The sequence below is a fragment of the Protomyctophum parallelum genome, assembly GCF_964188405.1.
Source record: "Protomyctophum parallelum genome assembly, chromosome: 3".
In the NCBI taxonomy this organism is placed as follows: domain Eukaryota; kingdom Metazoa; phylum Chordata; class Actinopteri; order Myctophiformes; family Myctophidae; genus Protomyctophum; species Protomyctophum parallelum.
In genome coordinates, this window is record NC_139698.1 from 691,409 (window position 1) to 717,642 (window position 26,234).

Consider the following 26,234-nt stretch of genomic DNA (forward strand, 5'->3'; position numbering starts at 1 on the left):
CGCTATGTTGATCACCTTGCCATATAGCCTACTATGATTGCTCATTATGTATAAATGCCCAGTCTACCTGTTTATACATATCCATTCTGTTGCCATATTCTGAGTTATATTTGATTTACTTGTCTTCCAATCTGGTCCTTTATTGTCATGCTATAGTTAATATGTATTCCATTTCCTATATCTTGCTTGTAGAAACCATGGCTCACTGAAGACAATAAACTACTATCTTGCTGAAATATACCTTGGTGTCACAAACACTCTCTCTGACCGGAGAAACTTGGGGATCAGTTCACATCCAACAAACTAACCAGCAGAGAATATGTATTACACACATTACTACCACTGTCTAGGACCGTACGCCAGGCCACTGGGGGAGAGAGAGACACATTACTACTACTGTATAGGACCGTACGCCACGCCACTGGGAGACACACACACACACACATTACTACTACTGTATAGGACCGTACGCCAGGCCACTGGGGGAGAGAGAGACACACACACATTACTACCACTGTCTAGGACCGTACGCCACGCCACTGGGGGAGAGACACGCCATGCCACGGACGGACGGACGGACAGACAGACGGACAGACAGACAGACAGACGGACAGACAGAAGGACAGACAGAAGGACAGACAGAGACAGACAGACGGACGGACGGACGGACGGACGGACGGACGGACGGACGGACGGACGGACGGACGGACGGACGGACGGACGGACGGACGGACGGACGGACGGACGGACGGACGGACAGACAGACAGACAGACAGACAGACAGACAGACAGAAGGACAGACAGAAGGACAGACAGAAGGACAGACAGAAGGACAGACAGACAGACAGAAGGACAGACAGACAGACAGACAGACAGACAGACAGACAGACAGACAGACAGACAGACAGACAGACAGACAGACAGACAGACAGACAGACAGACAGACAGACAGACAGACAGACAGACAGACAGACAGACAGACAGACAGACAGACAGACAGACAGACAGACAGACAGACAGACAGACAGACAGACAGACAGACAGACAGACAGACAGACAGACAGACAGACAGACAGACAGAAGGAAGGACAGAGACAGAAGGACAGACAGACAGACAGAAGGAAGGACAGACAGACAGACAGACAGACAGACAGAAGGACAGACAGACAGACAGACAGACAGGTACCTTCTATGCTGTCTGTCTCTACACTGAAGCCGTCGTCGCTGCTGATGTGGAAGCGAAGGTGAGGATGTTCTTTATTGGGAGGACACTCCTCCTCCTCGTCTGATTGGTCAGGATCCGGATCCTCCTCTGAGGACGCAGCACCTGGAACACATTATTATTATTTATATGATGGTAGAGTCTACTCGGCAGAGCTGGAAGCAGCACCTAAAAAAACATATTAATCATTTAAATATGACATATTGCATATTATATTTACACACAATGATTGATCAAAACAATAGTATTATATGAAAGCTACTCAACACCATGTATGTAATACTTATCTTTTATAGTGTGATAAAACAGTAAACATTGTACCTACTCATTACTCATCAAGTAATGAGTACAAAGTACAAACTAACTAACAGTACAGTTGACTACACTGTCAACTGTACTTGAGTACATGAGTACTCACTGTCAACTGTACATCAACTGAACATCAGTCACAAAACTACAGTATTTTCTACCTGAGTACTTGTTCCAGTCTGTCAGAGTATTTCTACCTGAGTACTTGTTCCAGTCTGTCAGAGTTGAGTATTTCTACCTGAGTACTTGTTCCAGTCTGTCAGAGTTCCAGGCTGTCCCACCGTGTCCCAGCCTGATGACATCACTGGGTCTGCTCTGTCCCACGATGATGACCTGTTTGATGACATCACAGTGTTACAACCAATATTGTGTAAATATGAAGATGGACTACCCCCCCTCTCTATCTCCCAGGCTGACAGCGTCATGAGCATTGATAGGATGGTGTGTTTTAGTATTTATAGACATATAACTCTCACCCAGAGCTGTCCGCTGTAGGGCTCCTGTGTTAGGGTGAGGTGTGGTAGTTTTAGGGTGAGGTACGTTACTTTTAGGGTGAGGTGTTTTAGTTTTAGGTTGAAGTGTTAGTTTTAGGGCTCCTGTGTTAGGGTGAGGTGTGTTAGTTTCAGGGTGTTTTTTAGGGTGAGGTGTGTTAGTTTCAGGGTGTTTTTTAGGGTGAGGTGTGTTAGTTTCAGGGTGTTTTTTAGGGTGAGGTGTGTTAGTTTCAGGGTGTTTTTTAGGGTGAGGTGTGTTAGTTTCAGGGTGTTTTTTAGGGTGAGGTGTGTTAGTTTCAGGGTGTTTTTCGGGGTGTTTTGGTAGAACTCACCCAGAGCTGTGTGTTAGTTTCAGGGTGTTTTTCGGGGTGTTTTGGTAGAACTCACCCAGAGCTGTGTGTTAGTTTCAGGGTGTTTTTTAGGGTGAGGTGTGTTAGTTTCAGGGTGTTTTGGTAGAACTCACCCAGAGCTGTGTGTTAGTTTCAGGGTGTTTTTCGGGGTGTTTTGGTAGAACTCACCCAGAGCTGTGTGTTAGTTTCAGGGTGTTTTTTTCGGGGTGTTTTGGTAGAACTCACCCAGAGCTGTGTTAGTTTCAGGGTGTTTTTTTCGGGGTGTTTTGGTAGAACTCACCCAGAGCTGTGTGTTAGTTTCAGGGTGTTTTTTTCGGGGTGTTTTGGTAGAACTCACCCAGAGCTGTGTGTTAGTTTCAGGGTGTTTTTCGGGGTGTTTTGGTAGAACTCACCCAGAGCTGTGTGTTAGTTTCAGGGTGTTTTTTCGGGGTGTTTTGGTAGAACTCACCCAGAGCTGTGTGTTAGTTTCAGGGTGTTTTTCGGGGTGTTTTGGTAGAACTCACCCAGAGCTGTGTGTTAGTTTCAGGGTGTTTTTCGGGGTGTTTTGGTAGAACTCACCCAGAGCTGTGTGTTAGTTTCAGGGTGTTTTTTTCGGGGTGTTTTGGTAGAACTCACCCAGAGCTGTGTGTTAGTTTCAGGGTGTTTTTTTCGGGGTGTTTTGGTAGAACTCACCCAGAGCTGTGTGTTAGTTTCAGGGTGTTTTGGTAGAACTCACCCAGAGCTGTGTGTTAGTTTCAGGGTGTGTTTTTCGGGGTGTTTTGGTAGAACTCACCCAGAGCTGTGTGTTAGTTTCAGGGTGTTTTTCGGGGTGTTTTGGTAGAACTCACCCAGAGCTGTGTGTTAGTTTCAGGGTGTTTTTTTCAGGGTGTTTTGGTAGAACTCACCCAGAGCTGTGTGTTAGTTTCAGGGTGTTTTTTTCGGGGTGTTTTGGTAGAACTCACCCAGAGCTGTGTGTTAGTTTCAGGGTGTTTTTTTCGGGGTGTTTTGGTAGAACTCACCCAGAGCTGTGTGTTAGTTTCAGGGTGTGTTTTTCGGGGTGTTTTGGTAGAACTCACCCAGAGCTGTGTGTTAGTTTCAGGGTGTTTTTCGGGGTGTTTTGGTAGAACTCACCCAGAGCTGTGTGTTAGTTTCAGGGTGTTTTTCGGGTGTTTTGGTAGAACTCACCCAGAGCTGTGTTAGTTTCAGGGTGTTTTTCGGGGTGTTTTGGTAGAACTCACCCAGAGCTGTGTTAGTTTCAGGGTGTTTTTCGGGGTGTTTTGGTAGAACTCACCCAGAGCTGTGTGTTAGTTTCAGGGTGTTTTTCGGGGTGTTTTGGTAGAACTCACCCAGAGCTGTGTGTTAGTTTCAGGGTGTTTTTTGGGGTGTTTTGGTAGAACTCACCCAGAGCTGTGTGTTAGTTTCAGGGTGTTTTTCGGGGTGTTTTGGTAGAACTCACCCAGAGCTGTGTGTTAGTTTCAGGGTGTTTTTCGGGGTGTTTTGGTAGAACTCACCCAGAGCTGTGTGTTAGTTTCAGGGTGTTTTTTTCGGGGTGTTTTGGTAGAACTCACCCAGAGCTGTGTGTTAGTTTCAGGGTGTTTTTTTCGGGGTGTTTTGGTAGAACTCACCCAGAGCTGTGTGTTAGTTTCAGGGTGTTTTTTTCGGGGTGTTTTGGTAGAACTCACCCAGAGCTGTGTGTTAGTTTCAGGGTGTTTTTTTCGGGGTGTTTTGGTAGAACTCACCCAGAGCTGTGTGTTAGTTTCAGGGTGTTTTTTTCGGGGTGTTTTGGTAGAACTCACCCAGAGCTGTGTGTTAGTTTCAGGGTGTTTTTCGGGGTGTTTTGGTAGAACTCACCCAGAGCTGTGTGTTAGTTTCAGGGTGTTTTTCGGGGTGTTTTGGTAGAACTCACCCAGAGCTGTGTGTTAGTTTCAGGGTGTTTTGGTAGAACTCACCCAGAGCTGTGTGTTAGTTTCAGGGTGTTTTGGTAGAACTCACCCAGAGCTGTGTGTTAGTTTCAGGGTGTTTTTTTCGGGGTGTTTTGGTAGAACTCACCCAGAGCTGTGTGTTAGTTTCAGGGTGTTTTGGTAGAACTCACCCAGAGCTGTGTGTTAGTTTCAGGGTGTTTTGGTAGAACTCACCCAGAGCTGTGTGTTAGTTTCAGGGTGTTTTTTTCGGGGTGTTTTGGTAGAACTCACCCAGAGCTGTGTGTTAGTTTCAGGGTGTTTTTTTCGGGGTGTTTTGGTAGAACTCACCCAGAGCTGTCGGAGTCGCTGTGGGGCTCCTCCTTCAGGGCGAGGCCACAGGGCTCCTGCCTCAGTGCGTCCAGGTCCAGAACTCCTTTGACCGTGGGGGTCTTGATGCGGACCCCCGAGGCCCGCGACGACGACACCGCCATGCCCCCGGGGGGTCCCGGGGGGGCCGCGGGGAGGGGGCCGCGGGGGAGGGGCTCCGGCTCCAGGAAGTCCACCTTGGCCTTCTTGGAGACGTAGCGGTCGGACAGCGAGGACACCCTCTTCATGCGGACGTGCGTTCGCGGGGCGCGGTGGGGAGGGGGAGGGGCCGGGGGGTGGTGCGGGTGGTGGGGGGCCGGGGGGGGGAGCGGGGCGGGCGGCGGCGGGGGGAGGGGGAGGGGCCGGGGCGGCGCGTCGGGGTCGATCAGCAGGTCGGGGGGCAGAACGAGGGAGGAGGGGCTGAGGGTGCGCAGCGAGGGGCCGCCGCTCCACTTGGGGGTGTAGTGGCTGGCCATGGCCTCGTTGATGATGGCCTGGGCGCTCTCCGCCGGGGTGGTGGCGAGGGGGAGGGGCTTGGGGAGCTCCGAGGCCTTCTTGTTGGACTTCCTGGAGGAGGAGGCGGAGCCGGGCTCCTTCTTCTTCCTGGGTTTCTTGGGCTCGGGAGCGTGGAGGCCGTCGGCTAGCGGAGCGGACCGGAGGCCGTCGGCTAGCGGAACGGACCGCGCCGACTTCTTGCTCTTCTTGTTGTTGTTGTTGTGTGTGAGCAGCTGGGTGATGGAGGGGGAGGGGCCATGGGGGGAGGGGGAGGGGCCATGGACGATGGGCGTCACCTGGAGAAAGAGAGAGACAGAGAGAGAGAGAGAGAGAGAGATGTTTTTTTAAGCATATATATTTTTCAGACAAATGTGTTTAGTCAGACACACCATGAATCAGATATAAACACAGACACACCAACAGACAGACATAAACACAGACACACCATGAGACAGTTATAAACACAGACACACCATGAATCAGATATAAACACAGACACACCAACAGACAGACATAAACACAGACACACCATGAGACAGTTATAAACACAGACACACCAACAGACAGATATAAACACAGACACACCAACAGACACACCATGAGACAGATATAAACACAGACACACCATGAGACAGTTATAAACACAGACACAACAACAGACAGACATAAACACAGACACACCAACAGACAGACATAAACACAGACACACCAACAGACAGACATAAACACAGACACACCAACAGACAGACATAAACACAGACACAACAACAGACAGACATAAACACAGACACACCAACAGACAGACATAAACACAGACACACCAACAGACAGACATAAACACAGACACACCAACAGACAGACATAAACACAGACACAACAACAGACAGACATAAACACAGACACACCAACAGACAGACATAAACACAGACACACCAACAGACAGACATAAACACAGACACACCAACAGACAGACATAAACACAGACACACCAACAGACAGACATAAACACAGACACAACAACAGACAGACATAAACACAGACACACCAACAGACAGACATAAACACAGACACACCATCAGACAGACAGAAACACAGACACACCAACAGAGGAAGAAGGTGATTGCTTGCCATGCTTAACGGTTGCTAAAGTATTTATCTATTAGCCCTAGCAGTCCTCCTGACCTGTAGGGGCAGCGCGTGCGTCACAGGGTTGCCACAGGGTGGCATGAGGAGCGTAGGGGGGGCGGGGGCGCCCGCGGCGGCAGCCTGCAGCGTGGCGCTCAGAGCGTTGCTCTGCAGCAGGCTGGCGATCTGCGCCACGCAGCCGTAGGACGCCGAGGCCGGCGAGGGCAGCTGGAACGTGTTGCTGTCGGGGTTCTTCACGAAGATCTGGCCCAGCCGGTTGACCAATAGCACGTGGGGGGTGGGGTCCACGTTGGGACCGCCCACTTCTTTCACCGTCAGGATGGCGTGGCCGGGAAGCCCCGCCGCCGCCGCCTGATTGGAGGAGAAGAGCGACGACGGCTGCTGATTGGAGGAGACCAACGATGACGGCTGCTGCTGCTCCAGGGCCGGCCTGGGCGTGGGATGTTAACATATCCCACGGGGGAGGGGGGGATATTAACCGCTCGTTAACATCAGAATACCGATAGTGTTCATTTCAGCTTCAATTACTTCATTACTAGTATTACAATGTTGTAACATAACTATAACTAAATGTATTTGAAATTCAATAAAAAGGATACTTTTCAGGATTCCAATTCAAAAATAGCAAAAGATTATTCAGTTTTTCAATTCAAATATAGCGAAAATAGCCAATCTACAAGCTCAAAGCGCGTCGCATCGCGACGTGTTTTGAGCTTATAAATCGGCTATTTTTGCTACGACAGTAATATGCCCCTTTAATGTAGCCCTCTGGAGTGAGTGTGTAACTATAGCGGCCCTCTGGAGTGAGTGTGGAACTATAGTGGTCCTCTCTGGAGTGAGTGTGGTACTATAGTGGCCCTCTGGAGTGAGTGTGGAACTATAGTGGCCCTCTGGAGTGAGTGTGGAACTATAGTGGACCTCTAGAGTGAGTGTGGAACTATAGTGGCCCTCTGGAGTGAGTGTGGAACTATAGTGGCCCTCTAGAGTGAGTGTGGAACTATAGTGGCCCTCTGGAGTGAGTGTGGAACTATAGTGGACCTCTAGAGTGAGTGTGGAACTATAGTGGACCTCTAGAGTGAGTGTGGAACTATAGTGGCCCTCTAGAGTGAGTGTGGAACTATAGTGGCCCTCTGGAGTGAGTGTGGAACTATAGTGGACCTCTAGAGTGAGTGTGGAACTATAGTGGCCCTCTAGAGTGAGTGTGGAACTATAGTGGCCCTCTGGAGTGAGTGTGGAACTATAGTGGACCTCTAGAGTGAGTGTGGAACTATAGTGGCCCTCTAGAGTGAGTGTGGAACTATAGTAGCCCTCTGGAGTGAGTGTGGTACTATAGAGCGGCGCAGTCCCTCCCCCTTTCAGAACAACGAACGGCCCAGGAAATGAAATGCAATGCATTCTGACCATAGGATTTTCTTTAAGTATTTATTTAAAGACGGTTACGCCGCGGACAAAGCCAACTCGGATCGTGACAAATCATGACAATGAACACAATGTTTTGGGCCGATCAAATAATTTATAAGAAGAAAAACGAAACAAATAGTGTTGTCTCCTGCCTTTATTTTCTTCTTTCTAACGATTTGATCGGCCCAAAATATTGTGTTCATTGTCATGATTTGTCACGATCCGAGTTGGCTTTGTCCGCGGCGTAACCGTCTTTAAATAAATACTTAAAGAAAATCCTATGGTCAGAATGCATTGCATTTCATTTCCTGGGCCGTTCGTTGTTCTGAAAGGGGGAGGGACTGCGCCGCTATATAGTGAGTGTGTAACTATAGCGGCCCTCTGGAGTGAGTGTGGAACTATAGTGGCCCTCTGGAGTGAGTGTGGAACTATAGCGGCCCTCTGGAGTGAGTGTGGAACTATAGCGGCCCTCTGGAGTGAGTGTGGAACTATAGCGGCCCTCTGGAGTGAGTGTGGAACTATAGTGGCCCTCTGGAGTGAGTGTGGAACTATAGTGGCCCTCTAGAGTGAGTGTGGAACTATAGTGGCCCTCTAGAGTGAGTGTGGAACTATAGTGGCCCTCTAGAGTGAGTGTGGAACTATAGTGGCCCTCTGGAGTGAGTGTGGAACTATAGTGGCCCTCTGGAGTGAGTGTGGAACTATAGTGGCCCTCTGGAGTGAGTGTGGAACTATAGTGGCCCTCTGGAGTGAGTGTGGAACTATAGTGGCCCTCTGGAGTGAGTGTGGAACTATAGCGGCCCTCTGGAGTGAGTGTGGAACTATAGTGGCCCTCTGGAGTGAGTGTGGAACTATAGTGGCCCTCTGGAGTGAGTGTGGAACTATAGCACTTTATTGGCATTAAAGGTCAGTGTGGTCACTACCTGGGCGTAGAGAAGTTGATGGAGATGGTGTGACCCGAGGGCATGGCTTCCTTCTGCAGCGAGGACGACAAAGAGGTGTAGCCGTTGATGGTCAGGGGGGCGGAGCCGGGCAGGACAGACGGACAGTGGCCGGACAGCGAGACAGACGGACAGTGGCCGGAGAGCGAGACAGGCACAGAGGAAGATAGGATGGTTATTGCTGCGGAACCCAGCGGCTGCGGCGTCAGAGGAGGCACCGCGGTTCCATACGGCGAGGCCACCGGGAGGCCGCTGGACGTAGCGGACAGCAGCGGGTCGCTCTGAGGGAGCCGAGGAGGAACGAAGGGTTCGGAGGTCAGTTTGGTGCACAGACAGTCCAACGAGTCCTGGGGGGACTGGAGGGTGATGCCGGTCAGAGCGGTTCGGTGGTCCTTCGAGCCGGACAGGGAGGTGTGCATGTGTAAAGAGGGGTCAGGCTGCAGGGTGATGCCGGTCAGAGCGCTCAGGGAGGAAGAGGGCTGCTCGGGGTCGGGCATCATGAGGGACGAGGGCTGAAGCAGGTCCAATAGGGACCCCTCCAACGAGGAGGGGTCCCCGGGGCCGTCTGGGTGGGGGTCCTCCTCCAGCAGGGGCCCCACCATCAGCTCGGTGAGGTGGGCGCTGGGGGAGGGGGGGTCGCACCTCTCCAGCACCAGAGGGGCTTCCGTCGTTCCGAACTCCAGCCCGGGGCCGTGGAAAAGGTCCTCCGCTCCTGCGGGGTACGACGACGACAAGGGCTCGCTTTCAGGCACGTTCGTACAGTTGTTCAGGGAGGCTTCCCGAGGGGGAGGGGAGAGGCGAGCGCTAGGGAGAGGAGGGGGAGGGGAGGAGAGGGGAGCAGTGGGGAGAGGAGGGGGAGGGGAGGAGAGGGGAGCAGCGGGGAGAGTCTGTGGAGGAACCGAGGCTCCGTCGGTCTGGTCTAAATGATTAGGGTCAGTTTGGTCTAACTGACGACCAACCTTAGCCTGGTCTAACCGCCCAGGGTCAGGAGCTAAGGGACCAACCTTAGCCTGGTCTAACCGCCCAGGGTCAGGAGCTAAGGGACCAACCTTAGCCTGGTCTAACCGTCCAGGGTCAGGAGCTAAGGGACCAACCTTAGCCTGGTCTAACCGTCCAGGGTCAGGAGCTAAGGGACTAGGGTTAAGGTCAGGAGGGTCAGGAGCTGTGGGACCATTAGCCAGGCTGTCACCGGCAGAACCAGCGGTCAGCTGGTTGTTGGAGGACGACGGCGTTCTCGGACCGTTGCTGGAAGCCTCCGGTTGGGACGGAGCGATGTGAGCGTTCTGAGACGCTCTCTGCGCCGGCGGACCTCCCCTGGAGCCCTTGGCCTTCTGGGCGGCGGCGGCGGCGGCGTTGTTGACCTTTGCCTTCTGGGCGGCGTTGTTGACCTTGGCCTTCTGGGCGGAGTTGACCTTGACCTTCTGCTGCTGCGCGGCGGCCACGCCGCTGGCGTCGCTCTCGGTGCCGTCGTCGACCCCGTCCAGCTGAGGGATGGTCGCCCGCGCGGCCGCGCCGCTCGGGTTCGGGGAGGAGGAGGAGGGCGGGTCGGAGAGGGGCGTGGCCTCCCTGGCGCCGCCCACGACGACGGGACGGCTCACGATGGTGCGCGAGAAATCAAAGTAGTGCTCCATGTCCTCGTCCGAGGAGCTGTCAGCGGCGGCGGCCATCTTGTCCCTAGCGGCGGCCATCTTGTCCCTGGCGGCGGCCATCTTGTCCCGGGCGGCGGCGGGCGCTACTACGCGCGGCAGAGACTTCCTCTTCCTCTTGACGTGGTGGGCGTCGCGGGCGGCCCGTCCCCAGAACTCCTCGTCCTCCTCCTCCTGCGTGGTGCCGTCTCCCTCCACCACGATCTGGGCCTCGCAGTTCATGGCCACACCCATCATGGCCCCGCCCTCCTCCTCCTCGTCCTCGATCTCCAGCTCCGTCTTCACCCGGTCCGAGTCCGCCGTCATCTCGTCGCGGTCGTCGTCGTCGTACGGGTCGAGGGAGTCCCGCAGCGGCGAGGTTCCGCCGTTGGGAGCGCCGCCTAGGGCTGCACGACACGGACAACAATCACCACGTTTTCAAATGATGGGAATCGGAATCGAATGTTCATGTACCTCGATAACGATGTAGCATGTCAGTCTAACAGAACAGTAACGATATGTTAACGATGTAGCATGTTAGTCTAACAGAACAGTAACGATATGCTAACGATGTAGCGTGTCAGTCTAACAGAACAGTAACGATATGTTAACGATGTAGCGTGTCAGTCTAACAGAACGCTAACGATATGTTAACGATGTAGCATGTTAGTCTAACAGAACAGTAACGATATGCTAACGATGTAGCGTGTCAGTCTAACAGAACAGTAACGATATGCTAACGATGTAGCATGTCAGTCTAACAGAACAGTAACGATATGCTAACGATGTAGCATGTCAGTCTAACAGAACAGTAACGATATGCTAACGATGTAGCGTGTCAGTCTAACAGAACAGTAACGATATGTTAACGATGTAGCATGTTAGTCTAACAGAACAGTAACGATATGCTAACGATGTAGCGTCTCAGTCTAACAGAACAGTAACGATATGCTAACGATGTAGCATGTCAGTCTAACAGAACAGTAACGATATGTTAACGATGTAGCATGTTAGTCTAACAGAACAGTAACGATATGATAACGATGTAGCGTGTCAGTCTAACAGAACAGTAAGGATATGCTAACAATGTAGCATGTTAGTCTAACAGAACAGTAACGATATGCTAACGATGTAGAGTATCAGTCTAACAGAACAGTAACGATATGCTAATGATGTAGAGTATCAGTCTAACAGAACAGTAACGATATGCTAACGATGTAGCGTACTAGCGTGTCAGTCTAACGATATGCTAACGATGTAGCGTACTAGCGTGTCAGTCTAACGACATGCTAACGATGTAGCGTACTAGCGTGTCAGTCTAACGATATGCTAACGATGTAGCGTACTAGCGTGTCAGTCTAACAATATGCTAACGATGTAGCGTACTAGCGTGTCAGTCTAATGATATGCTAACGATGTAGCGTACTAGCGTGTCAGTCTAACGATATGCTAACAATGTAGCGTACTAGCGTGTCAGTCTAACGATATGCTAACGATGTAGCGTACTAGCGTGTCAGTCTAACGATATGCTAACGATGTAGCGTACTAGCGTGTCAGTCTAACGATATGCTAACGATGTAGCGTACTAGCGTGTCAGTCTTACCACAGACGTCGTCGGGTTCGGGCGACGCCAGGAAGTTGTGCGGCACTTCCACCGAGTCCGACTGGACGCTCAGGTCGAACGACAGCCGGGTCGGACGGGGAGAATGCTGGAAAAAAACATTTCCGTTAAACTGAAACTAGACGAAGAAAAACCATAACTAACTGAAACTGTAGTGTGTGTTTACAACACTAACAGAAACTAACTGACATTATAGGAGACAAAATGCCTTCAGTTTTAGTCCATTTATTTATAAGCTTAACCCATTCTGACCTGAGATCAGATTCTAATAATGTCTTCTACATCCTGACAGTTTTCTGAAAAGGCTATGTTTCTGTGTCAGTCGTTCGGTTTTTCAAAAATAGCAGACCTACAAGCTCGTATGAGCTCGCTATGAGCTTGTAGATCTGCTATTTTTCAATAGCTAAATTATAACGTAATGTTTAAAACACCAAAAGGGGTTCCCGCCCCAAAATGGGTTAATTTGTAATCTGGCTCTTTTCAATCCTGCACCTTGACTTATCCGCCCAGTGCAGCATAGAAAAAAGTTAAACCAAGTGTATATTATCCCATTCTGACCTGAGATCAGATTCATACGAGGTTTTCCACTGGAAACACACTGGTCTGATTAACCCATTCTGACCTGAGATCAGATTCATACGAGGTTTTCCACTGGAGACACACTGGTCTGATTAAATGAAATAAAAACTAGCAAACCTGCTCTAAAAGCTAAAACTAAGTGAATTAGAATAAAATAAGTCTAAACTATAATATTCTAACCTTGGGCGAGAAGGCTCCGGCTCCGTCCTGCCAGGGCGGGTAGGGAAACATGGGCCCCGAGCCGGGGCCGCGGCCGGAGGAGGAAGCCATTCGTCCTCCCGGTCCAACGGGCCGCGGCGAGGGGCCGTCGCCCGCTGCAGCGCCCCCCAGGGGGAAGAGAGGGGAGGTGGGCAGGGACGACTTGTTGGCCCGGAGCGTGACGGGCCCCTGGGGGCCGGCGTGGGGGCCCCCGGGGGGAGGGGGGCCGTGGGGGCTGTGGCGCCGCGGGCGGCGCGTCTCCTCCAGGTCACTGATGGTCAGGATGTGGTGAGGCTTGGACTGGCTGGCCACTGGAACACAACCACCCAAACAACACATTAAGACTGGAACACAACCACCCAAACAACACATTAAGACTGGCTGGTCACTGGAACACAACCACCCAAACAACACACTATGACTGGCTGGCCACTGGAACACAACCACCCAAACAACACATTAAGACTGTAACACAACCATCCAAACAACACACTATGACTGGCTGGCCACTGGAACACAACCACCCAAACAACACACTATGACTGGCTGGCCACTGGAACACAACCACCCAAACAACACACTATGACTGGCTGGCCACTGGAACACAACCACCCAAACAACACACTATGACTGGCTGGCCACTGGAACACAACCACCCAAACAACACACTATGACTGCCTGGCCACTGGAACACAACCACCTAAACAACACACTATGACTGGCTGGCCACTGGAACATCCCCCCAGCCGGTCTGTATTAATGTATTATAATAATTCACCTGGTTTGGGCAGAGGGCGGAACATCCCCCCAGCTGGTCTGTATTATAATAATTCACCTGGTTTGGGCAGGGGGCAGAACATCCCCCCAGCTGGTCTGTATTATAATAATTCACCTGGTTTGGGCAGGGGGCAGAACATCCCCCCAGCTGGTCTGTATTATGATAATTCACCTGGTTTGGGCAGAGGGCGGAACATCCCCCCAGCTGGTCTGTATTATAATAATTCACCTGGTTTGGGCAGGGGGCAGAACATCCCCCCAGCTGGTCTGTATTATGATAATTCACCTGGTTTGGGCAGAGGGCAGAACATCCCCCCAGCTGGTCTGTATTATGATAATTCACCTGGTTTGGGCAGGGGGCAGAACATCCCCCCAGCTGGTCTGTATTATAATAATTCACCTGGTTTGGGCAGGGGGCAGAACATCCCCCCAGCTGGTCTGTATTATAATAATTCACCTGGTTTGGGCAGGGGGCAGAACATCCCCCCAGCTGGTCTGTATTATAATAATTCACCTGGTTTGGGCAGAGGGCGGAACATCCCCCCAGCTGGTCTGTATTATAATAATTCACCTGGTTTGGGCAGGGGGCGGAACATCCCCCCAGCTGGTCTGTATTATAATAATTCACCTGGTTTGGGCAGGGGGCAGAACATCCCCCCAGCTGGTCTGTATTAACAGATTCTGTACATAGGACGTCTGAGAACGTCATAAGGACCCCGAAATATTAGTACTATTGACGTGTGTGGACGTCCTAGCGACGTCCCAGCGACGCGGGCAAGATAAGAATATTCAGAATTTTTCCTATTTTTTTTTTTTGGCATTTCGCTTTTCGCTTGCCGTATGCTAACGCTCAGTGCAACTATTAGCTTGTCATTGACTCCCATGTTAGCGCGGTGGAAAGAATGACTCGTATCTCCTAATCCAAGGCGCTCTCCGCGGTGATGAATGGATCGATATGCTGGCACTTCATTTCTGCTCCTCATCCGTCTCTCCCGCAAAATATGAACGTTTTTTGGAGCGTAAAACAATATATTAAGATGATCGGGGATGTGAGGTCCCTTTGTAAAGTCAACTTTTTTAGTGTTTCCTGTTTCATGGCTTTCAAAGTAAAAGCGATCAGACAACTCTGGCACTCTATAGCCTTTATTTTGAAGGCACTTCCTGTACTAAATGTGTTAATGCATTATAATAATTCACCTGGTTTGGGCAGAGGGCGGAACATCCCCCCAGCCGGCCTGCGTGGCATCTTGGGTTTGGCTCCTGGTTCAGCTCTGGAGGAGGAGGAGGAGGAGGCTGGGAGGGTGGAGGAGGAGGAGTCACATGATGGAGGCTGATGGGACTCAGGCAGGACTACCTCTGCTTCACACTCTGGGGGGGGGGAAACAAGGTTGTAGTGTCATAGTCTCACCAGAGGGGGCAGCACTGTGGTGTAATGCAGGGGTTTTCAACCGGTGGTCCGCGTATTTTTGCCTTTTTACCTTTCTAATATATATATATAAAACGTATTTGCACTCGTTTTACTTGTTTGTGAATAATAATAATAACTTGACCCATTCTGACCGGGCACCCATTTTGGTGTTAGCATCGTGTCATGCTTTAGCTATTGGAAAAATATCAGATCTACAAGCTCATAGCACGCCACCGAGTGGCGCTCTACGAGCTTGTAGGTCTGCTATTTTTGTAAAAATCGAAGAACGACTGACATTTTTAGAATCTGATCTCAGGTCAGAATGGGTTAATCAGACCAGTGTGTGTCCCAGTGGAAACCTCGTATGAATCTGATCTCAGGTCAGAATGGGTTAAGTCGAATCTAACATTTCAAAAAGTGCTCAACGCGTCAAAAAACTCACGATGTAAACATCTGGCTGCTGCTAGAACACACAGAATTCGTTTCTGCAGCTCAGCTGCTGCAGCGGAACAACCATCCTGCTCTTCCACCCAACGCATGTTGTGCTTACCGTGTTTACTGCCCAATACAAGGCAAGCACGGTAAGACGTTGCCATAAGTTATTCATCCAATTCATAATAATACGTTTTGGGGAAAGTCAAATCTCCCTGCCATAGAGTTATAATATCTGCCGCGGATCGATTGAATAGTCTCACGTTAATACGTGACGTATTCAATGTGCAACTTCTCAGCCTATCGTTGCCGAAAAGGCAGAGCTACAAGCTCACAACGCGATGCAACCAGGTGCGATGTGAGCTTGTAGATTGGCTATTTTTGGTGCGTGACACCGTCGTACGATGATGTATACATTACGCTTTTAAAGTGACGGTACACAATGAACAGTTCCCTCTGTCTGTTAGAAAGGTACTGTAAGGGGGGGGGGGGGAAGAAAAAAAAGCTGCTGCATGAGAAACAAACCTACTGTGACTGTCAAATGTGTCTTCAGTGGTGTTTGGGTGATTAACTGAAATGGATTATTATTTTGAGACTTATTTTGAGTCCTGCTAGTACAAGTAAAAAACACTTTTGTAAAACTTTTGATAATAAAATACTTTGAAACATAGTTTTTTTTGTCCTTTTGTACTTGAGTAACAAGTAAGAAGAAAACAAAAACAATCTTAACCCATGGTGCATGAATGCCCCACCACTATTGTGTCGAGTGGGTCCATCGTAGATCTACGATGAACCCACCCGACACAACAGTGGTGGTCCCCAGGCTGCTGCTAGTCAGAATGGTGGTCCCTGGGTCAAAACCAGTTGAAAACCCCTGTTCTAGTCTCACCAGAGGGGGCAGCACTGTGCACCGTGGTGTGGTTGTCTCCTTGGTCAGGCAGATCCTCCAGGGTGTTTTCGGGGAGCGGTGGTCGGACCTCGCGGACCGTACAGGTGTATTTACAGCGGCGGGTCGGGTTCACCGTGCTCCAGTACCACCGAGAGCACCTGGAGTATAGAAATATACAGAAACACAAGTTAATAGTGTTGGGTTCATATCGCTAAGGAGGAGTCCTTCTAACCAAATGGACCAGAGCTATAGAGCGTCGCAGTCCCTCCCCCTTTCAGAACAACGAGTGGCCCAGGAAATGAATCCCAATGAATTTTTCCCATAGGCTTTTCTTAAAGTATTTATTTAAAGACGGTTACTCCGCGGACAAAGCCAACTCGGATCGTGACAAATCATGACAATGAACACAATGTTTTGGGCCGATAAAATAATTTATAAGAAGAAAAACAAAACAAATAGTGTTGTCTCCTGCCTTTATTTTCTTCTTTCTAATGATTTTAAAATATTGTGTTCATTGTCATGATTTGTCACGATCCCAGTTGGCTTTGTCCGCGGCGTAACCGTCTTTAAATAAATACTTTAAGAAATGCCTATGGGAAAAATGCATTGGGATTTATTTCCTGGGCCACTCGTTGTTCTGAAAAGGGGAGGGACTGGGACGTTCTATAGTAACATAGTGTTAACACTATGAACCAGACTAGGCTTCATGTGGTTTTAAGTCTAAACTGAAACATAATAACTTACTGAAAGCCCACAGGAAACAGCTTCCTCTTGCTGGCTGAGAGCTCTGTGAGAACTCCTAGCTGGTCAATCTGCAACGAACCTGATAGACAAGAGACACTTTGATGTTTTAACTCTAATATCATTACATGCTTTGTAAGGAACCTTACAAATATCATTTCATGTTCAACTATAAACAGTCTGTAAGGAACTTTACAAATATCATTTTATGTTCAACTATAAACAGTCTGTAAGAAACCTTACAAATATCATTTTATGTTCAACTATAAACAGTCTGTAAGAAACCTTACAAATATCATTTTATGTTCAACTATAAACAGTCTAAGGAACCTTACAAATATCATTTTATGTTCAACTATAAACAGTCTAAGGAACCTTACAAATATCATTTTATGTTCAACTATAAACAGTCTGTAAGAAACCTTACAAATATCATTTTATGTTCAACTATAAACAGTCTGTAAGGAACCTTACAAATATCATTTTATGTTCAACTATAAACAGTCTGTAAGAAACCTTACAAATATCATTTTATGTTCAACTATAAACAGTCTGTAAGGAACCTTACAAATATCATTTTATGTTCAACTATAAACAGTCTGTAAGAAACCTTAAAAATATTATTTTACGTTCAACTATAAACAGTCTGTAAGGAACCTTACAAATATCATTTTATGTTCAACTATAAACAGTCTGTAAGAAACCTTAAAAAGATTATTTTACGTTCAACTATAAACAGTCTGTAAGGAACCTTACAAATATCATTTTATGTTCAACTATAAACAGTCTGTAAGAAACCTTAAAATGATTATTTTACGTTCAACTATAAACAGTCCAACACCCACAGTCTCAGCCACTCACTCACTTACGGTGAAATTGGTGACCTGATGAAATATGTGACAATCGTGTAGACATCACATGATGACTTGATGGTTTCTGTCAGGTTAAACTTACCGATCATCAACTTGATGGTTTCTGTCAGGTTAAACTTACCGATCATCAACTTGATGGTTTCTGTAAGGTTAAACTTACCGATCATCAACTTGATGGTTTCTGTTAGGTTAAACTTACCGATCATCAACTTGATGGTTTCTGGTTCCAGCTCCGTCAGGAACTTCCTGCGGAGGCTGATGGCCTCGAAGTCCACGTAGACCCTGCGATTCACCTCGAACCCGTGGCCGCTGACCACCTGGAATACAGATAAACACATGGAATACAGATAAAGAACACCTGGGACCCTAACCTGCTGACCACCTGGAATACAGATAAACACATGAAATACAGATAAATAACACTCTGGGACCCTAACCTGCTGACCACCTGGAATACAGATAAACACATGGAATACAGGTAAATAACACCCTGTGATTCACCTGGGACCCTAACCTGCTGACCACCTGGAATACAGATAAACACATGGAATACAGGTAAATAACACCCTGTGATTCACCTGGGACCCTAACCTGCTGACCACCTGGAATACAGATAAACACATGGAATACAGATAAATAACACCCTGTGATTCACCTGGGACCCTAACCTGCTGACCACCTGTACAGAAACACATGAAATACAGATAAATAACACCTGGGACCCTAACCTGCTGACCACCTGGAATACAGATAAACACATGGAATACAGATAAATAACACCTGGGACCCTAACCTGCTGACCACCTGGAATACAGATAAACACATGAAATACAGATAAATAACACTCTGGGACCCTAACCTGCTGACCACCTGGAATACAGATAAACACATGGAATACAGGTAAATAACACCCTGTGATTCACCTGGGACCCTAACCTGCTGACCACCTGGAATACAGATAAACACATGGAATACAGGTAAATAACACCCTGTGATTCACCTGGGACCCTAACCTGCTGACCACCTGGAATACAGATAAACACATGGAATACAGGTAAATAACACCCTGTGATTCACCTGGGACCCTAACCTGCTGACCACCTGTACAGAAACACATGAAATACAGATAAATAACACTCTGGGACCCTAACCTGCTGACCACCTGTACAGAAACACATGAAATACAGATAAATAACACTCTGGGACCCTAACCTGCTGACCACCTGTACAGAAACACATGAAATACAGATAAATAACACCTGGGACCCTAACCTGCTGACCACCTGTACAGAAACACATGAAATACAGATAAATAACACCTGGGACCCTAACCTGCTGACCACCTGGAATACAGATAAACACATGAAATACAGATAAATAACACCTGGGACCCTAACCTGCTGACCACCTGTACAGAAACACATGAAATACAGATAAATAACACCCTGTGATTCACCTGGAACCCTAACCTGCTGACCACCTGGAATACAGATAAACACATGAAATACAGGTAAATAACACCCTGTGATTCACCTGGGACCCTAACCTGCTGACCACCTGGAATACAGATAAACACATGAAATACAGATAAATAACACTCTGGGACCCTAACCTGCTGACCACCTGGAATACAGATAAACACATGAAATACAGATAAATAACACCCTGTGATTCACCTGGGACCCTAACCTGCTGACCACCTGGAATACAGATAAACACATGAAATACAGATAAATAACACCCTGTGATTCACCTGGGACCCTAACCTGCTGACCACCTGTACAGAAACACATGAAATACAGATAAATAACACCTGGGACCCTAACCTGCTGACCACCTGGAATACAGATAAATAACACCCTGGGACCCTAACCTGCTGACCACCTGTACAGAAACACATGAAATACAGATAAAGAACACCTGGGACCCTAACCTGCTGACCACCTGTACAGAAACACATGAAATACAGATAAATAACACCTGGGACCCTAACCTGCTGACCACCTGGAATACAGATAAACACATGAAATACAGATAAATAACACCTGTGACCCTAACCTGCTGACCACCTGGAATACAGATAAACACATGAAATACAGATAAATAACACCTGGGACCCTAACCTGCTGACCACCTGTACAGAAACACATGAAATACAGATAAATACATCATGACTGAGACCATTCGTGTTTCTGGACGTTACGTAACAGTACGCTTTAACAGCGGGAGACCAGCGGCGAGCGGCGCGTGAATTCCATTGGCTATCGCCCAATCGCCAGGCGACGTCGCCCAAAAGATTAATTATTTTTATCTTTTCGGCCGACGTTCCTCCGCCCACTTTTCGACCAGCGCCTGTTCGCCTGCTATCGCCTCTATCGCCAGTAGGGTCCCGTTGACAAATAATGCACTTCCGGAAAATGCGTCTAGCTGTCGCCCGCTGTTAAACGTACTATTAGAGTAGTCCGATTCCGGTTCCTAACGATTCCCTATATCCGTTGGTATCAAGTCAATAGTTTAACCCATTTTGGCGGGATCCCCTTTGGTGTTTTAAACATTATGTTATAATTTAGCTATACGAATGGCGCCACCGAGTGGCGCGCTACGAGCTGGTAGGGCTGCTATTTTAGAAAATTCGTGAAAATGCGGCACTAATCTTTGAATATATATTCTTTCAGAAGACTTTTTTTAATTTTATTTCGACGTCAGGTCTAAATGTGTTAACAAGTTTTACCGTAGTTACATACCTTTCCACTCAGCAGGTGTCTGTGCTTGTAGCAGTAGTGTTACTGTAGTTTTACCGTAGTTACATACCTTTCCACTCAGCAGGTGTCTGTGCTTGTAGCAGTAGTTTTACAGTAGTTTTACCGTAGTTACATACCTTTCCACTCAGCAGGTGTCTGTGCTTGTAGCAGTAGTTTTACAGTAGTTTTACCGTAGTTACATACCTTTCCACTCAGCAGGTGTCTGTGCTTGTAGCAGTAGTTTTACAGTAGTTTTACCGTAGTTACATACCTTTCCACTCAGCAGGTGTCTGTGCTTGTAGCAGTACACCTTCTTGTCGTCTTGGAACACACAGTGTCGCGAGCGAGCACACATGAAGTGGTAGTTACTCTGACAGGACGTCAGACAGCATCCCACGGTGGCGCCACTCTGGTTACAGCGCTCACACCTCTGTAGAAACACCACAATGCTAGGTTAACATCACACCTCTGTATAGAAACACCTCAATGCTAGGTTAACATCACACCTCTGTAGAGACACCTCAATGCTAGGTTAACATCACACCTCTGTAGAGACACCTCAATGCTAGGTTAACATCACACCTCTGTATAGAAACACCACAATGCTAGGTTAACATCACACCTCTGTAGAAACACCTAAATGCTAGGTTAACATCACACCTCTGTCTAAACACCTCAATGCTAGGTTAACATTTAGCAGACGCTCTTGATCCAGAGCGACTTACATTTAAGCAAAAACTAAAGCATGTCATACATCACATATATAAAAATGAATCATGTATAAACTAAGAAGGTAACAGTGGAGTATCTATGTCAACTATACATACTATACTATATTATATATCATACAATATACATGTGTAATATAAAGTGCTATGACTACATAAGATGCAATTCTAGTGCTGTCTACGTAACGAGCTATAAGTCTGTCTAAAATACTATCTAAGTCGACATAAAGTGCTATCTAAGGGGCTAGGCTAGGGCAAGTGCTACGGGCCATGGTGGAGTCTGAAAAGGTGGGTTTTCAGACTAAGGCGGAAGATTGGGAGTGAGGCTGCAGTTCTGACTGTGATGGGAAGTGCATTCCACGACCATGCTTAGAGTGGTCCTAATGTGCCTGAATAATAATGGTGTTCGTTACAACATGTGAAGACATTGAGGTCGGGATGATAAGCCTAGAACGTGTATTAATTAGAGTTACAAACTGACCATCAGGCGCCCCCTGGTGACGGCACTGTGGACGTGCAGCAGGGATCCGTTGTCCTCTTCAAAGACCTCCGCCGACCACAGGCAGCAGTTCACATGAGCCCACTCGTTCTGCCCCAGGTAGAGCAGCCTGCCGGCCTCCTGTCACACACACACACACACACACACACACACACACACACACACAGTCACACACACACACACACACACACACACACACACACACACACACACACACACACACACACACACACACACACACACACACACACACACACACACACACACACACACACACACACACACACACACACCTTGTTGTAATAATAATAATAATATTAACCCTTACGTTGGGTTTGGCGTCTCCATATTGTAATAATAATAATAATAACTAGAACTGCACTCTGTCGAGTGCATACTTGCTTGTTGCACACTAGTAGGACATAAATGGCCTACTAGTGCGCAAGCAGAGCACGCAAGTACTTTCGACCGCTACAAACTGTCAAATCTCAGTAATAACTACATGTGCCTGATACGGCAGTGGTGCCAGAATGAAACAATGGTAATTGTTTGTATACACTTCAGAAACATAATGTTGTAATGAATACGTAAGTGGATGGTGACGTATATGTCAATCAGTGCCTCCCAAGACTAAAACATATCGTCATTACGTCACCATCGAAAACCAATAACACTCTGGCATTGGGTCCTTTAATCCACATATTTTTTACGTCATCATTGAGAGCCAGTTATACACACCATGTAATCTGGCACCACTGCCGTATCAGGCACAGTTTGCTGGGACGGTGCATACAAGTCCCGGGCGAAACTAGTACTTGCACGCTCTGCTTGCGCAAGTAATAATACTAATAATATTAACCCTTACGTTGGGCTTGGCGTCTCCATACTTCTGGCACAGAGAACACTGTCTCTCGTCGTCTTTGGTCCATCCAGTGTCCAGATCTGCTTTGGACAGCCGGCCCCGTTTACCTAAAACCACACGGTCAACGATGAGTTAATAATGTTTACCTACAAACACATGGTCAACGATGAGTTAATAATGTTTACCTACAACCACATGGTTAACGATGAGTTAATAATGTTTACCTACAACCACATGGTCAACAATGAGTTAATAATGTTTACCTACAGCCACATGGTCAACAATGAGTTAATAATGTTTACCTACAACCACATGGTTAACGATGAGTTAATAATGTTTACCTACAACCACATGGTTAACGATGAGTTAATAATGTTTACCTACAACCACACGGTCAACAATGAGTTAATAATGTTTACCTACAACCACATGGTTAACGATGAGTTAATAATGTTTACCTACAACCACATGGTTAACGATGAGTTAATAATGTTTACCTACAACCACATGGTTAACAATGAGTTAATAATGTTTACCTACAGCCACATGGTTAACGATGAGTTAATAATGTTTACCTACAACCACATGGTTAACGATGAGTTAATAATGTTTACCTACAACCACACGGTCAACGATGAGTTAATAATGTTTACCTACAACCACACGGTCAACGATGAGTTAATAATGTTTACCTACAACCACATGGTTAACGATGAGTTAATAATGTTTACCTACAACCACACGGTCAACGATGAGTTAATAATGTTTACCTACAACCACATGGTCAACGATGAGTTAATAATGTTTACCTACAACCACATGGTTAACGATGAGTTAATAATGTTTACCTACAACCACATGGTCAACGATGAGTTAATAATGTTTACCTACAACCACATGGTCAACGATGAGTTAATAATGTTTACCTACAACCACATGGTCAACGATGAGTTAATAATGTTTACCTACAACCACATGGTTAACGATGAGTTAATGTTTACCTACAGCCACATGGTCAACAATGAGTTAATAATGTTTACCTACAACCACATGGTTAACGATGAGTTAATAATGTTTACCTACAGCCACATGGTCAACAATGAGTTAATAATGTTTACCTACAACCACACGGTCAACGATGAGTTAATAATGTTTACCTACAACCACATGGTCAACGATGAGTTAATAATGTTTACCTACAACCACATGGTTAACGATGAGTTAATAATGTTTACCTACAACCACATGGTTAACGATGAGTTAATAATGTTTACCTAAAACCACATGGTCAACGATGAGTTAATAATGTTTACCTACAACCACATGGTTAACGATGAGTTAATAATGTTTACCTACAACCACATGGTCAACAATGAGTAAATAATGTTTACCTACAACCACATGGTCAACAATGAGTAAATAATGTTTACCTACAACCACATGGTTAACGATGAGTTAATAATGTTTACCTACAACCACATGGTTAACGATGAGTTAATAATGTTTACCTACAACCACATGGTTAACGATGAGTTAATAATGTTTACCTAAAACCACATGGTCAACGATGAGTTAATAATGTTTACCTACAACCACACGGTCAACGATGAGTTAATAATGTTTACCTACAACCACACGGTCAACAATGAGTTAATAATGTTTACCTACAACCACATGGTCAACGATGAGTTAATAATGTTTACCTACAACCACATGGTTAACGATGAGTTAATAATGTTTACCTACAACCACATGGTTAACGATGAGTTAATAATGTTTACCTACAACCACATGGTCAACGATGAGTTAATAATGTTTACCTACAACCACATGGTTAACGATGAGTTATTAACACATTGTATGCTAGAGTTTTCTATTTGCTCAGGCTTGCTGGTGCTAAGCGATTAACATTGGACTTTTGAACTTTTTAGGGGCCCACAGCGAGGGGCCTCTTATAGCTAGAATCACATCGCATAAATAAAAAGTAGGCCAAACATGTCCACTTCAATTTAAAAAAAAAATTATGATTCTACCATCTTCCATTCTGGAGATATTGACCTTTTTCTAAAACCTGCTTTTGAAGGCACGCTGCTCGCTTGAAAAAACAGCAGAGATATGGAAGGTTGAAGTTGACAGACATTGACAGACAGATATAAAAATGAACACAAATAATATCATATACATACTACACACTGAATGAAAGCCCTGAATGTCTACTTTTAGGAGGAAAACAAATACACATGGTCCCATGTATAGTTTGTCAGTAATTGGCTATTGAATGCAGCTTGCGCCCACCAGAGAGGATTTCAGAAAATGCATGGACCAGAAGAACTATTATTCACAAAATAAGGCCTATAGCGAAATGTACATACTATATACCGTATGAAACAGAAGACTCTCTGCTTTCATAAGAAAAATACTTCTACTGTAATAATAATGAAAATCACACCCCTGTGAAGTGAGCAGTGCAATGTTGCAACATTGCACTGCTCACTTCACAGGGGTGTGATTTTCATTATTATTACAGTAGAAGTATTTTTCTTATGAAAGCAGAGAGTCTTCTGTTTCATACGGTATATAGTATGTACATTTCGCTATAGGCCTTATTTTGTGAATAATAGTTCTTCTGGTCCATGCATTTTCTGAAATCCTCTCTGGTGGGCGCAAGCTGCATTCAATAGCCAATTACTGACAAACTATATTTGTATATATTTGTATATTTGTTTTCCTCCTAAAAGTAGACATTCAGGGCTTTCATTCAGTGTGTAGTATGTATATGATAATAATTTATTTATGTTTATATCTGCCTGTCAATCTCTGTGACTTTAAACCTTTATAACTCGCTATGATAACTTCATGAGGAAATGCTCACTTCACAGGGGTGTGATTTTTATTATTATTACAGTATTAGTTTTTTTCTTATGAAAGCAGAGGGTCTTCTGTTTCATACGGTATATAATATGTACATGTCGCTATAGGCCTTATTTTGTGAATAATAGTTGGACCTGAACAACTGCATTCAATATCCTACTGACAAACTGTACATGGGATCAATATTATGTATTTGTTTTCCTCCTAAAAGTAGACAATTAGGGCTTTCATTCAGTGTGTAGTATGTATATGACAATAATTTATTTATGTTTATTTTTATATCTGCCTTCAGAACGATAGTATAACGGTGAGATGCGTTACTGGATCGGTGAGTTTAGTGGTTGAGGTTGACATGTCTGGACATGTTTGAGGAAAGAAGCACAGGAGAGAGAGATGATCAAATAACTGGCTGCTTTGTTGGACAACGCTATCTTCACTTTGTTTGGGCAAAGAAGCAGAGATCAGCGATGGAAAAGAGTTTTATCCACGGCAGATAAGTAATGACGTATTATCGAGGGACCGCCATGATCAACTAACTGCCTGGGACCGAGGCTACGTTGTCACCAGCCAATGCAGCCATCGCTATCCGTTGTGTGATTGTAGCCTTTTTATTCATTATAATTGCAGTGATAAGACCTATATCACAGCCGGGCGTCTCTCTCGATACCGTGGATATAGCCTGCATCCACAATCACACAACGGATAGCGATGATGGCTGCATTGGCTGACGAAGACGTAGGCAGTAAGTTGATCATGGCGGTCCTTCGATAATACGTCATTACTTATCTGCCGT

General features: G+C 46.5%; 1 protein-coding gene across 1 annotated transcript in view; it reads right to left on the minus strand.

The window, feature by feature from the left end:
- The window catches only part of LOC310856044 (uncharacterized protein), a 129,060-nt gene that overhangs the window by 10,709 nt on the left and 92,117 nt on the right, over positions 1 to 26,234 (minus strand). Inside the window, exons 29-42 of the mRNA XM_083761262.1 lie at positions 22,574 to 22,677; positions 21,691 to 21,828; positions 20,753 to 20,911; positions 17,940 to 18,057; positions 16,872 to 16,950; positions 16,128 to 16,285; positions 14,596 to 14,766; positions 12,604 to 12,932; positions 11,827 to 11,932; positions 8,581 to 10,630; positions 6,296 to 6,689; positions 4,601 to 5,409; positions 1,770 to 1,864; positions 1,187 to 1,327 (exon numbers count right to left, since the gene is read on the minus strand). Coding sequence (XP_083617388.1) covers positions 1,187 to 1,327; positions 1,770 to 1,864; positions 4,601 to 5,409; positions 6,296 to 6,689; positions 8,581 to 10,630; positions 11,827 to 11,932; positions 12,604 to 12,932; positions 14,596 to 14,766; positions 16,128 to 16,285; positions 16,872 to 16,950; positions 17,940 to 18,057; positions 20,753 to 20,911; positions 21,691 to 21,828; positions 22,574 to 22,677 — 4,851 coding nt within the window. The remainder of the gene's footprint in view (positions 1 to 1,186; positions 1,328 to 1,769; positions 1,865 to 4,600; positions 5,410 to 6,295; positions 6,690 to 8,580; positions 10,631 to 11,826; positions 11,933 to 12,603; positions 12,933 to 14,595; positions 14,767 to 16,127; positions 16,286 to 16,871; positions 16,951 to 17,939; positions 18,058 to 20,752; positions 20,912 to 21,690; positions 21,829 to 22,573; positions 22,678 to 26,234) is intronic.